This window comes from Balaenoptera ricei, chromosome 18, assembly GCF_028023285.1.
Source record: "Balaenoptera ricei isolate mBalRic1 chromosome 18, mBalRic1.hap2, whole genome shotgun sequence".
Lineage (NCBI taxonomy): Eukaryota > Metazoa > Chordata > Mammalia > Artiodactyla > Balaenopteridae > Balaenoptera > Balaenoptera ricei.
In genome coordinates this window covers 9,243,130-9,258,290 of record NC_082656.1, presented here as the reverse complement: position 1 = coordinate 9,258,290, position 15,161 = coordinate 9,243,130, and the positions used below count along the sequence as shown (strand labels likewise).

At 36.2% G+C, this 15,161-nt stretch overlaps 1 protein-coding gene across 5 annotated transcripts in view; it reads left to right on the top strand.

The window, feature by feature from the left end:
• Positions 1–15,161, top strand: part of N4BP2L2 (NEDD4 binding protein 2 like 2) — a 75,113-nt gene that overhangs the window by 17,075 nt on the left and 42,877 nt on the right. For 2 of the 5 annotated variants that reach the window (XM_059903205.1, XM_059903206.1), the window contains exon 7: positions 1,462–1,563. The exons of 1 other annotated variant lie outside the window; for it this stretch is intronic. In XM_059903205.1, coding sequence (XP_059759188.1) covers positions 1,462–1,563 — 102 coding nt within the window. Of the gene's footprint in view, positions 1–1,461; positions 1,564–8,443; positions 8,550–15,161 lie in introns of those variants that run through there. 2 more of the 5 variants (XM_059903208.1, XM_059903210.1) reach the window with 2 other exon arrangements.

The window sequence follows — 15,161 nt, the reverse complement described above, 5'->3', positions numbered from 1 at the left end:
ATTTCAGAGATCTTGCAATTCATCCTAACTTTGATTTATCCATTTTTAGGGAAAAATAGAGCTAATTACAACTACTTTTAAAATTTTTTTATGTTTTACATGATAGTAGTTTATGTCCTTTAAGTTTTCTTTCTCCTAAACCAGCCCATTCCAAATCCCATAGTCTTTCTTTTTTTTTCTTTAATTTTTATTTTATGTCAGAGTATAGTTGATTAACAATGATGTGTTAGTTACAGGTGTAGAGCAAAGTGATGAATCCCATAACCTTCCTTCCGATGTTGTTTTAAAACCTTTTGGTGTTTTTTCAGCTGTAAATGTTCTCTCACATCTTTATATTACTTTTTAACTAATATTAAATTACTAAGTGATACTAAGTTGCAAGAATCAAAGCTAAATATTAGTACTCAACAAGGTCTTTATTGCATTACCTTTAGTGAGATAAGAATATGATTTCTATTTATTTGTACTAACAGTGCTGTTTACATTTAAATGTGTATTACCATGCTTTATTTTGTGTAACACATACGTATGTTTGTGTATATTTGTTCATCCTAACTAAATATGATGTAGTAGGAATATGCTAACTCATGTTTGTGTGTCAATGTATATGTATTTATTTATATCAATACATACACACATTTCCATTATTCACTATTTTCATATATTTTTTTGTTTCAGAGTAGTACTTCTTAGTATTTGGGCTTACTTTTCCCAGCATTTTATTATGTAAATTGACATTTTGAAATAGTAAAGGATTTAATTTTGGCACAGGTGAAACAACTGGTAGGTATATACTGTGTGTCCCTTTCCCTTTGTCCTTATAAAACTTTACTCAGAAATAATAGTACTGTAAATCTATAGTATTTGAACAGTAGCCAGTTTATTTCGAGGATGTAGAGAATTGCCTTTGGAAGATACAAATTATGAGGAAACATGTTCATGATAGTCTAAAATAAATTTCCAGATTTTATTACAGATTCCACTTATATCCTAGTACTTCTGAGTAGTAAATAATCATGCAGAGATCGTTAATCGTTGCTGGTTATTTTTAAAAATTATAAATGCTTATTGAGGCAGGGAAATTAACATTCTGGAAGACTTTTTTTTTTTTCTTTTTTTGCCGCACTGTGCGGCATGTGGGATCTCAGTTCCCTGATCAGGGATTGAACCCGCGCCCCCTGCATTGGAAGCCTGGAGTCTTAACCAGTGGATCACCAGGGAAGTCCCTAATTTTTTTAAGACAAAGTAAATTAAAAGTTCCCCCAAGCATTGTGGCTAATTTTTTTTGTATTTTTTGAACAATAACAGAATAGAGGAATGAATATGCAATAAAAGATACTAGAATCACTATTATAAGTCATTGCTTGATGTTAAAAATCTGTAAAATATGAAATTTACCAACTAAGGATTTTTCATCAAAATTTTTTCTTCTATTCAGATATATTCTTTTTTTAAATTTAGGTATATTCTTAATGGAATAGTTCCCCCAGCTGCTACCTGCCATTCTGAGTTGGTCTCCATCACAAAGAATAAAATGGGCATTACTCATCATATTCAACTAAGGTGAACATTTTAGTTAAACAGAATATAATGATAGCTTCTAGTTTGGTTCAGAAAGATTAACTTGTTTTTTCATAGGTTTTCATAACTTGTTTTTTCATAGCCTTGATTTTTAATAGGAGAAGTGAAAAATAACTTCTCCTTTTTGATAAGTAAATTTATAGTTTTCTATATGTCATAATACTGCTAATAAAAATATTTGTGTGGTAATGAAATTGAACTTTTTATACTGCTTTTTAAATTGATAATCTTTCCTTTCAGTATTCACCTTTCTGGAAAAAAAATGTTAGCTTTTTAATATTTTGATGTCCGTTTTAAAGTAAGATTGTTTACAAAAGATTGGGTTGTATTTTGTTGGTGGTATGATAGGGTGGATTTAACTATTTGAAGTTTGCTTATCTCTTGCCTAATTAATATAGGTTACGAAATTTTCCAGTTTTATATATTGGTAAGTTTTGAAAGAGTTCATGATTTCAAAGGGTATAAAATATTTATTTTGACCATAATTGAGTTTTTGTTATTGTAGAAATGTCTGATTTTCTGAGCCTGGTTTTTTAAGTATTTATAAAGAAAATTGGTGGTGTTCTCTGAAGAAATGCGTTTGTTCATGTATTATATTAGTATTGGGTTGGCCCAAAAGTTCATTCGGATTTTTCTGGGGTATCTTACAGAAAAACCCGAACGAACTTTTTGGCCAACCCAATACCTTGACCAGATAGGTTTACCAGCCTTTATTGAAGTTTTATGTAGTATTGTAACATGAATGCAATAACTGAGAATTCAGTTATTAGGGCTGGAGTGTTTTTGTGTGTGTTTGTCTGCAACCCATATAAATAGAGTAATGCCTCTTAGTCTGAAATCATAACAAAGTATTACTTAGTTTTGTTACAATGAGCATTCAGAATAAACATTTGGTGGCAGCAGAACAGCAGATCCAGTTAGCTGTTTATAGAGTTAAATTTTGTAGATTACAACTGATAAATAATTTTTTCTCATTACAATTGTTTGCTGTAATTTTTGTGAAAGGAGAGATTATATTAAGGGATTAATGGGTGTCTTCTTTGGTGATGGTTTTCTTTCTTTAGAATTAAATAAGATTGGCATACCAATTTTTATTTTATTTTTTGAATTAAGGTATTATTAAAACAATTGGTTTCCCTGTATGTATGCCAGATTTTCTCCTTAAAACATCCTTAGGATAGCAAGAAGTAGTATTAAGTTCGTTGAAATAGATTCTGAAGGAGGAGTAATTGGTGATTGTCTTGTGTGTCTTTTTTATTCCTTTTTTTTACTTTGCTAAGCAACATTTAAATAATTCAGTTGATTCAAATTGCCAAGGTCTCAAGTCTAAAAAATTTTCAATTTTGCATGGTTTGTAAATTTCAGAGCAAACCTTGAAAAGTTGATAATTTTGATTTTTGCAACTAAAATCAGAAAACTTGTAATAGAATGGTTATACTTTACATTCAATATCTTTATGTAGACTGCACTGAATGGCATAATTTTTGTCATAGAATATCCATGTGTGTAAACTCAATTTTGAATGTATCTCCTATGGAAATTCTTAATACATTGTTGCTGTCAAATTATGCACAGGAACAAGGGGAAAGAGTAGCAAAAGAAACTCTGAAAAGAGAGCCTCAAGAGTAAATAGAGAGTAATTTTTGAAGCTAGGACTGTGTTTGGAGAGTTTTGACTTTTTGGTATCTTTAATAGAAGTTTATTTTAGTCATTTAAATTAGAAATAATCTTTTTCTTTCCTTTCCTCCTAACAAATTTTGTTCTCTGAATGATAACCCTGTCATATTCCAGTTGTGAGTATTGCACTCATTACATATTATAATACACTTCCCAGTACAGAGTCCATTAACTTCAATAAGCTGTCTTAAACTTAAGTATATAGAAAATAGACTATTTTATCTAGCATGGACATAGCCATACTGTGACCCCTAATCTTAGAACTAGACACAATCACATTAACAAGCAGGTGAATGACTGAAGACTTCATCAGGGAGTGTTGTCTAGTTGTTAATATTTCCATGTTGTTTTTTTAATTGAACTGTTTGTAAATTAATGGGAAGATTGAGAGATTTTGAGATGACCTATTGGGCTCTTTGCCTCTCAACTTTATTGGTAACTAAGAGAAAAAAAGTAAGAATAATCTGTTCATTCATGGTTAAAATTGTGTTCAAGTTCAGTACAGTCCATTAAAATACACTTTATTTGGATTATTATTATTATTTTGCAGTTTCAACTGTATTCTCAGATAGGACATGTAAAATTAAAGTTTTACCCTACAACTAGTAATTACAATAATCGCACAGCTTTGTTAGTGTCTCTTCAGTTGTAATTCTGGACTCTTCAGGTTTTTTAGTATATCAAAATGAAAGAAAATTTGATTTGGGAGAGGTTTGTGGGTTCTTTCTCCTCTTTTATTCTTCTGTCTTTTTTTATTCTTTCTTAAGAGTATTAGAAATCATGTTGCTTTCTTGTTTTTTTCAGTCTTTTCCTGTACATGTTTTCTTTTTCTTATGTGCATTTTCTGTCCAGCTATCTTCATGTTAACTTCATAACATTTTTAATGAAGATGATGGGATGGTAAGTTACTGTCAAAAATGGTGATAACTTTTTTCCCTCCTGTGTTCCACTGAACTCATATTTCCTTATGAACCTTATTTAATCATGTTAAACTTATAGGTCACAGCTTTGCAGTTTCCTGACCCTGTGGTATAGGTAGAACTTTGATATGAAAATACTTGGAAAGATTTATATAGATTTTTAGTCTATCAGTGTTACTCATTGGTTAGGAATCCCATAAACATGGCGTAGTACTTGGATGTATGTATTTGAGAAAAAATTCTTCTCCAGTACTCAAGCCTCATGCTGATAGACTAGTTGATAAATAGTAGTTGGAAATTCACTGTTTTGGAATTCACTGTTATGTCATGATTCTCTAATCTGCCATTCTTAAAGAACTGAGTGCTTTTGAAGGAAAGCTGATAGCTAATTTGAGTTCAGCTTTTACAAGTGATTCTTCATTTCTCCAGTGCTGCTACAATGAGGAATAGGAATTTAATAGCAACAAGCCTTAATTTAATAATACTTATTTAAGTAGCTGCCATTTAGTTAATGCCTGTCAATGCCAGACCCTATTCTAAGTGTGATTATTACAGTTTCTAATTTTTTATAACAATTGTACAGTGTCAAATTTTTTATAAAGAGGAAACAAAAACTTACAGAGTTTAAGCAATTTATCTTACGAACATAATATCTCTAGGGAGCGATGGTAACTGGGATTCAAATGTAGTTCAGACATATTCCTCACCATATCCCATTTTATCTTTTAAACCACATTGTTATCTTTGGTTAAGTTATTATTATTAATTTAAGGGGTTTTTTTCCAAGGTAGGAAAGAAATTCCAGTGGAGAGTTGAGTGCATCTTTATGGTACCTTTGAATTTATAGGGTTAGAGGTATGTTGACTTACCAGTGAAGCTGAGTGAAGAAATCTGTAAGTGGCCATTTATTTAGAGTGTTTAATTTAAGTCAGGATTGAAAGCTAGGATGTCATTTACTGTTTAAACATTTTCTACAAAATATACATTGATAATTGATAATTATATTTCAGCAACATCTTTTCAATTGAAGTTTTACATATGCTGTTGTGCTTTAATGTTTACCTTTTATTTTAATATCTCCTGATTTTAATTAGCACTGGAAATGTGTAGTATTCAATAAATGGATTGTTAAATTATATAAGCTGTTTGTTTTGATGATTAATTTTGAGGCAGTATTTCCTAAACAGATCAACAGTATTTGTAAGTGGTCTTAATGTATTTTTCTTTTAATGTCCACTTATTACTTAAGTGTGCTAGCAGTAGCTGTTATGGAAATTACATCAGTTTTCTGATTTTCTGAAGAATTAAGGATTTTTTCCTTTTGTAATAATTAGCATCCTTTTTCTTTTATGTTTAAATTAATATTCTAAAATTAAAGAACAGTAAAGGAGCCAGTTACTTAAGTTTGCTGTATAAATAAAATATTGAATTAATTAGATTCTGCAAGGAAAACCTTTAAGTACAGAATGAAGAATTCTTACTGTTAACTATTTGCCTTATTTTGTTTTAGTTAACTTAAAAAATAGAAGGGCTGGATCTTGTTTGGTTTTTCTTAATTCCTTGAGAAATTAAAACTCCTAGTTTGTGGCTTTTTTCATTATTGTTTCTAAATGTGAAATCAGAGGTGGAATTTTTGTTAGAATGGGGAAGAAATAACATTGGTTTCATGAATAGATTAAGATAGATTTTGGTTCACGAAACTGGAAAGCAGTACATTATGGGATTGAGATTATTGGAATAGTGTATAATGTAACACTGGCAAAGATGTGGTTAAAATATTTCATTTTGAATATAAGTAAATTGAAGTATTTATAGGAAATGTGTTAGGAGGCCTGGGCTAGACATTTTGAATTAATTAAAAAGTAGTGAGAAAAAAAATTTTTATTTTAATTCTGGGGAATGATAGGAAAGAAATTGTTAAAGCTAGAAGACTAGTGGTCTCAAAAGTGATATTTCTCCCTCCCCATCTTCCCTTTGCTGTGTAAAGACTAGTAGAGCCCAGGTATTACATTAAGAAAGATTATCTTGTACCCTTAAGGGCCATGAAAGCATGGTCTTCCTTGTCTTGTCTTTGGAGCTTTGTCCTTTAATGAGTCAGTAAATATTTGTTGAATATTAGTCCTAGTCTTCTCCTGAGAGTAGTCAACAACCTTTTGAAATTAAGGACCATTCATCTAAATAGAGCAACTTTATAGGGCAGTTCGTAATTTAGGAAACATGGAAATATAGAGTGTGAATTAGTTGTTTGATACTTGCTAGGAGAGAGAGTGTCCAGGCAGAGAGGAAGGCTCATCCATTTAACTTGTTGTAGCTAACACCATCAGAGACTTGTTCGAGGTTTTTGAACCTCACTAGTAGTCCTTAGAATTGTTGTTCATGATCCAAAAATTAAATACTAGAATACAGATAAGTAGAGCAACCTTGAGACTTTTGATTTTCTATTTCTTTTAGGGTCATTTAGAGCTTATGTTCTTATTTTTTGCTTTAACACTTCTATTCTTACTCTTAACTTTCCCCATGAGATTTCATCATTTCTCACTTGGACGTAGTAGTCTCCCCACTTTTATCTTTGCCACCCTATAATTTTATCCACGGAATAACTAGAGAAAGCTATAATTAAAAAAAATTTTTTTTTACCATAAATTACATCCCTCCCAGGGACTTCCCTGGTGGTGCAGTGGTTAAGAATCCACCTGCCAACGCAGGGGACACGGGTTCGAGCCCTGGTCCGGGAAGATCCCACATGCTGCGGAGAAACTAAGCCTGTGTGCCACAAGTACTGAGCCTGTGCTCTAGAGCCCGCGAGCCACAACTGCTGAGCCTACGTGCCACAACTACTGAAGCCCACGCGCCTAGAGCCCGTGCTCTGCAACAAGAGAAGCCACTGCATTGAGAAGCCCTTGCACTGCAACTAAGAGCAGACCCCGCTCGCTGCAACTAGAGAAAGCCCGCACACAGAAACGAAGACCCCACGCAGCCAAAAAATAAATAAACAAATTTATTAAAAAAAAAAAAATTACCTCCCTCCCTGCTTAATTAAACTCTACGTGATCTGGCCCTTGGCTTCTTCCCTGACCCTGTCTTGTACCACTCTCCTCTTCATTTACTACATTTCATCTATACTGGGCTTTTTGTCTGTTCTTCAGATATGCTAAGCTTGTTCTTGCTTTAAGTGCTAGCTGTTTTTTTTGCTCTATTTTTTCTGTTCTTCCTATGCCTAGCATAGTTCTCAACATTCAGGTCTCACTTCACATGTCACTTCCACAGAGAACCTTCCCTGACTATTCCAATCTAAAATAAAGGAACCCCACCCCTGTCACTCTGTTACATTGTCCTGTTTTGTTTTCGTCATAGTAGCTATTAGTAGTTGAAATTATCTTATTTAATACTGATTTGTTGGGAGTCTTTTGAACTAGAATATAAATTCCATGAGAACCTGTTTAGTTTGTTCTTAGGTCTATCCACAGAACCTAAAGCAGTGCCTGTAATACTGTAGGAGCTAAAAAATACGGGCTGAATGATTTTATACCCATTGTTTCTGTTAACAATATTACTCCCCAAATGTGTTTTCTTCTTAAACCTGTCCTCTGCTCTCCAGCCTATATACTTAACTGCCTACCTGACTTTTCTACTTTTAAGCCTGAAAAGTTGAACCTGCGATCTTCTCTCCCATCTATGGAACTCCAGGATTTTTTTTTGCATAGCAAATGGATCTACCATCTATCTATTTTTGCACACCAGAGACTTGAGAGTCTTCTTTGATGCCTCCTTTCCCCCTTCATATTGTCCATCAACTGGGGTCTTTGAATTTTGCCACTTAATTATCTCTTGAATCTCTCCATTTTTGACTGCCATCTTTCTAGTTTGAATTATCATCTCTTCCTGAGACTGGGGTCCCCACATCAGTACTTGCTCTGTTCTAGCCCTTTTTCTCCACAATCTAACAAGACTGAAGTATAATGTACATATTAAAGAGTGCTTAAATTATAAGTATATAGCTCAACAAATACTCATGAAGTGAACATATCCATGTAACCAGAATCCTGCTCAAGAAGTAGAACATTACCAGCAAATTAGAAGCCCTCAGTACCCGCTCCTTTCCACAGTGGTCTTTGTAAAAGGAAAGTATGATCATGCATAAAACCTTTCAGGTGCTTCCCATTGCTGTTAGAATAAAGACCAAAAACCATAATGTGGTTGATGTGGCCCCTTCTTTACTATCTAACCTCATGTTTTGTTAACTCTTCCTACTTTCTGTTTTCCAGCCTTACTGGCCACCTCTCAGTTCCTTGAATGCGCTATTTGTTCCTTCTTCCTGGAAAGTTCTGTGTGCACACACCCCTTCCATACTCATCCTTCAGATTTGAGCTCTTCAAGGAAGCCCAAATTTTTGGACATAGCAGGCTTGGTGAGGTCCAAAATACATATTATATGCTTTCATGTACTTTTTCTTTATTAATTTGTATGAGTGTATGATTATTTCCCCTCCCTTCATTTTTAAGCACCATGTGTCAGAGGTTGTTACCATTATATGGTCATCAGCACAATGAAAAAGAGCAGTATTCAGTATTCATACAACAAGTGAATATGGGTAGTCTCAGCTTGTTCTGGGCTGAATTGTGTTCCCTCAAAATTTCATGTGTTGAAATCCTAACCCCCAGTATTTATGATATGACTATTGTTAGGATATAGGACCTTTAAAGAGGTAATTAAGGTAAGATGAGGTCATGTGATTGAACCCTAACCCAATATGATGGTGTCCTTACAAGAAGAGGTGATTAGGACACAGACACAAAAAGGGAAGACCTTTTGACAACACTGGATGAAGACAGCCATCTACAAGCCAAGGAGAGAGGCTTTTGAAGAAACCTACCCTGCTGACATCTTGATCTTGGACTTCTAACCTCCAGAATTGTGAGAAAGTTAATTTCTGTTGTTTAAGCCACCCAGACTGTGATACTTTGTAGCTTTGGCAAACTAACACAGATTTTGGTACTGGGAAGTGGGATGCTACTCTAACAAATACCTAAAAATGAAGAAGTGACTTGAGAACTGGGTATCGTAGAGGCTGGAAGAGATTTGAGCTTCATGTTAGAAAAAGCCAAGGTTGCCTTCAGCGATTGTAGGTAGAAATATGGACGTTAAAGGTGATGCTGGTGAGGGTTCTGGGGCGGTCAAGAAGGCTTCTGTCACTTTAGAGATAGACATATATGATCATGAACAGAGTGTTGGTAGAAATATGAAAAGGGTGCTTCTGGTAAGGTCTCAGATGGAAATGTGGAGCATGTTATTGGAAACTGGAGGGAAGGCAGTCATAAAGTGGCAAAAAACTTGGCTAAATTGTGTTTCAGAGGTTTGTGGAAAATAGAACTGGTAAGTGATAAATTTGGATATTTAACTGAGATTTCTAGGTAAAGTGTTAAAGGCATGGCCTGGTTTCTCCTTGCTGCTTATAGTAAAATGCAAGAGGACAGAGAGAATTGAAGAAAGAATTGTTAAGCAAAATGGAACCAGAAACTTGAAGATTTGGCAGTTCTCAGCCTATGCATGTTGCAAAAAATTAGAAAGTGTGTTCTGGAGACAGCATCAAGGCAGTTGCTAGACAACCATTTGCTAAAGGGAGTATGGGCATGTGACATGGATTCATTAAGCTAACTCAGCAAGACCAGAGATGGGGATATGGCAGCAGACACATTGCCAGCTTGGACTGAAAGAGACAGGACAGGATGAAATGAAGGAAGGCTGTCAGACTTCTGAGATTCTACAAGACAAGTCACTAGAGCTATCTGTGGTGATCTGTCTGTGAGCATACGTTGTCCTCCAAGAAAAGAATAGAAGGACCCTGAAGGCAGTTCAGAGGTTGGCAGGGTTGCCATTGCCACCATGGGATCAGAGCCCCAAGCCTGAGGGGGTGGGGCTAATACCTTGGTCAGCCTGGAAGGCAGGGCCTCTAGCCCAGTGGGCCCAGAGAACACAGCATGGAGCCAAAGATTATTCTTTATTATTTATTATTAAAGATTATTCTTCAGCCTTAAAATCTGATGGAATTTGACTTATTGTAGACTTGCTTGGGACCCATCATCCCTTCTTTCTGATTTTTCCCTTTTGGAATGGGAATGCCTGCCCCACCATTATATTTTGAAAGCAGGTAAGTTGTCTAGAGTCACAGGTTCACAGCTGGAGAGGAATTTTGCCTCAGGATGAATCATATCTCAGGTTCACCCATACCTGGTTTAAATGGTATTTAGATAAGATTTTTGGACTTGATGCTAGAATGGGTTAAGACTTTGTGGGCTGTTGGAATGGGGTGAATGTATTTTGCATGTAAGAAGGACATTAATTGGGGGGCGCAGGAGAGTGGAGTGTTAATGGGCTGAATTATGTCCCCTCAAAATTCATATGTTGAGGTCCTAACCCTCAGTACCTCAGAATGTAACTGTATTTGAAGATAGCACCTTTAAAGAGGTAATTAAGATCATATGGATGGGCTCTAATCCGATATGACTGGTGTCCTTATAAGAAGAGAAGATTAGGACACAGACATACACAAAGGGAAGACCTATGAAGACACTGGCGGAAGAAGATCATCTACCAGCCAAGGAGAGAGGCCTTAGAAGAAACCAACCCTGCAGACACCTTGACCTCAGACTTCTAGAATTGTGAGAAAATAAACTGTTGTTTAAGCCACCCAGTCTGTACTTTGTCACAGCCCTAGCAAACTAATACACAGCTGTTATACTAGCTAGTTGAGAGGGACTTGTGAGCCATTTCCTTCTCTCTTCTGCAGTTCCTTTATGTGTAAAATGAGGGCATTTGACTGGATCAGTGGTTCTTAATTTTTAATTTAATTCAAAACTCTCTGAAAATGGAATGTGTTTCATTAAGAAGTGTATAGTGGGTCGCCTGACACTGTGAGTTGTTCACAGTGCAACCGAGTTCCGTGTTTCAGACTATACCTTCGAGGTACCTCAGATTGTCATGAAGAGCAGAAACCACTTTTAGTAGAGCACAGAGTGTTATTTTATTTTTATTATTATTATTATTTTTTGGTTGCGCCGGGTCTTGGTTCCAGCAGGTGGGCTCCTTAGTTGTGGCACACGAACTCTTAGTTACGGCATGCATGTGGGATCTAGTTCCCTGACCAGGGATCGAACCCGGGCCCCCTGCACTGGAGTGCAGAGTCTTATCCACTGCGCCACCAGGGAAGTCCCTAGAGCACAGAATTTTAAATTCCAGAATTTGAAGAAAAGTTGTAGTTCTGACTGCAACTTGGGCAAGTCACTTAATTTTCTGAAACTTTTCCCTGTAATTAAATGAGAATACCTTCTCAACCTGTAACAGGGTTATTGGATGGATTAAATGAGCTGAGTATGTTAGAATTTCAGCTGAAGTAACTCATGTGTTAGCCTTGAAATTCTGTTATTTTGTCTGCCTTTTGATGATTTCACCTCTTTATACACTAGGGATGGGCAGAGAAGGAAACACCAACTGGTTGATTTTTATACTAGTTAGAAATGCTAGGAGAGATGTAGAAGGATAAAGTTTGATTTTTTGGTTATTTATCAAAGATACTCATATTCCTAATTAGCATAAGCAGTCAGGAATTAAGCTGTGTAATACCTCAAAACAATTTGTGATAATGCATGTGCTTTCTTGTCATGAATACTGGCACTGTTTTTTCACCTGTGTGGTATGGGCTGTTGGTATGATCAAGTCAATTTGATATTCACATTTTTACTGACAAATTTGGTATGATTAGTTTCACAGAGCAGACCACACGAACCCATTTCTTTAAAAGAAAAAACTTTTTTTTGTTTTGTTTTGTTTTGTTTTGTTTTAATGTCAGGTGTAATAAAAGTAAGGAGCCTTTCACCACCACTCTTGGTTTTCATGAAAACATTTTTCCTCTTGTTTTTCATCATGACCTTCTATGTAATGTTCATGTGACAGTGTGATATCAGCTTACCTGTAGTTATGTGACACTGTTAGTTAATTGCACCCTAGGCTTCTATGAAATGAGTCATTCAACATAGGAACATCAGTTTGAGTGGATGTCAGCTTTCTATTTTTGTAGTAAGGGAAGTGACAGTTGTCACAAGATTCAGTAGAAAAAGGGGAAGAAGGCATATGGTGGAGGGTCAGAGAAGTAGTTTGTAATATTTTAAAGTAATTACTAGTGTCTCATCTGTTTATTATTTTATTTTAATAAATTTATTTATTTATTTTTGGCTGTGTTGGGTCTTTGTTGCTGCACGCAGGCTTTCTCTAGTTGCGGTGAACGGGGGATACTGTTCGTTGCAGTGCGCGGGCTTCTCATTGCGGTGGCTTCTCTTGTTGCGGAGCATGGGCGCTAGGTGCGTGGGCTTCAGTAGTTGTGGCTCGTGGGCTCTAGAACGCAGGCTCAGTAGTTGTGGCGCATGGGCTTATTTGCTCCAGGGCATGTGGGATCTTCCTGGACCAGGGCCCGAACCCGGCCCGAACCAATGTCCCCTGCATTGACAGGCGGATTCTTAACCACTGCGCCACCAGGGAAGCCCTGTTTATTATTTTAAATGATAGTGTTCTAAATTTTTAATAACATTCTTCTTGAATCACTTCTTAGATTATTTTATACTCTTACAGTGACATAGAAGAAATTATTATATTTAGAAACAACTTAACTATAGAAGAATGAAGTTCTCTGGAGGCAGTATAGATAGCAGTCAATGGAGAAAGGAAATCAGAAGAAAAAGCAGCTAATCAGGTTTTAATTGTTTAAATAATTGGCTGTTGAGACTTTCTAAATAAGGTGTTGATAAATTGCTGTGGTGTGGAAATAATGTGGAAGGTTCAAGAAATGGTGTTTGGTCATAAGAATTCTCCCCTTACAGGAGCTGCTTTAGACCTGCTGAAGGCACAGAGCCCATAGTAGGTCTCCAGGACAGAAATTCAGGTGAGCATCTTGCCCAGGGAGGTTAAAAAGAGCCATAGAAGGTCTTAACTAAAAGTCTCAGAAAACACCAGAGATTCTGCTGAGGAAACAATATATTCAGTCCACAAATATAAAAGAAGAACATAGTAAACTGGGAGGCAAAAAGAGTCGGGGGCCAGGATCTGAAATGGACCTGAGTAAATAAGGTTGGGTACATACAGGGATGATACTAGGCCATTGCCATGAGTGGTATGGAAATACTAGAGGCTTGGTTTACTGGTTGTTACACTGTATCATTTCTTGGTGGGGGATGGACTGATTTTAAGGTACAGTATTGTACTAAAAGCTTCCTGTTTGCCTTTCCTACCTTGAACAAAAGTTTTATCTTGATTGTTCTTGAAAGGTGTAGAGGTGGAGGCGGGAGGTCGGGATTGGGAGGGGAGAGAGTAGGCTTGGGAAAATTCCCACAATTTACTATGACTCTTTATCTTAGGTTGTCAGGGCTTGGCCAAAGTATAAAGTAGAGGACTGGAGTTCTTGGAGGCCAAGAACAGTGTGAAATACCTGATGGGTATAAATTGGAATTGAGACTTGATAGTATTGATTTGAATAGGCCCATGAAGAAGTCTTCTAGCATTTGGCAATCATGAGAACATGAAAAGCATGGAAAATAAATAGGGCTTTTTCTCTGAATTGTCTTGCCTAGTGTATATCAGAATGATTTATGTTCTTCCTAAGGACATCAGCTGTATCTTGACTCTTGGGACAATCTACACAGATACATAGTAGAAGTACTCAGTGCAGTGAGAAAATAGCAGGTGTAAGCTGTAGTTACTAGGAATGGAATGATGTTTTCTGATTGGAGGAATGTGGTTGAGAAATATGAACCAGTAGTGAGAAGGGGCAGTAAAATGTTTTCTGCATGAATGTGTAGCAGTGGTGTTACTTTTCCACTGTTCATTTACTAGATTGGTAGTCAGTAAGTGAAATGTGGAGGACGAGGTTCAGGGAAAAGTGGGATTTAGTAGAGGAGAAATAGTATGGGGAAAAGGACTGTAGGCAGTAGTAACTGAAGGGTCAAAGTCCCAGAGGCAGGAAACAGTAATGGATTTATTCATGCATGTATTTATTCATTCAGCAGTGTTTCATGAGTGCTTACTATGTGCCAGACATTGTTTTAGGTGGGCTGGGGCTCGGTAACTCCACCTGCCACAGGCTCCATTTAGTAGTCTTAATCTGTCACCTGTTAGAGGCGTTTCCAAGCATACTAGTTAGGAAGCTCTACTCTAGAGAAGGGCCCAGGAGACTCTGAAAACACAATGTTAATGAACTAAGACTTTATCTTGAAGACAATGGGGATCCCCGAAGAGATTTTAGCAGAAGTATGACATAGTTATATTTGTTTTAATAGGTGTTTTTCAAACTGTTTGTGGTGAAAGATGAGTTTTTAAAAATTTTCCAATGCGCCGCAGTCTGATACTTTAGTAACGTATAATAAAAAAGTGAATTACTAGAAAAAATTTAAGTCAAATATTTTATAATTAAATTCAACAGATATAAAAATTATTCTCAGATTCCTGTAAAAGTTACTTAGTTTCTGTACTCTCGTTGCAGACTGGTTGCAAACCACTCATGGACTGGAATCCGTATGGATAACCCTTCTGAGTAGCATTGTTTGGAATGGAACAGTCTTGACAATGAGAGTAGTAATAGAAGGAAGGAAACATCTGTGGACATCAGACATTACCAGTTAGTTGGAAGGCCATCAAACATTTTGTGGTGTTTGTTGAATAGTGACCTAAGGTTGCCTAACTGGACAACAGTTAGGCAGAGGCATAAAGCTTACTGGTGGGTCTTACTCTAGTGGTAAGCGCCCCTGTCCACTCTAGTGTAGTCTCCTCCGTTTCTCCCCCAAGCATTCTGCTCTTTGGGAGTCACTCTGGAGTGGCCCTGGTGTTGGTCAGGTGTAGCTTATGTTTAACCATCTCTTGATTTATAGAATTTGATTATTTGTTTTAGTTTCAGTGGTGACCAGAAGGTTACAAAGATAGGGTGGAACATCTCTCAGGGTA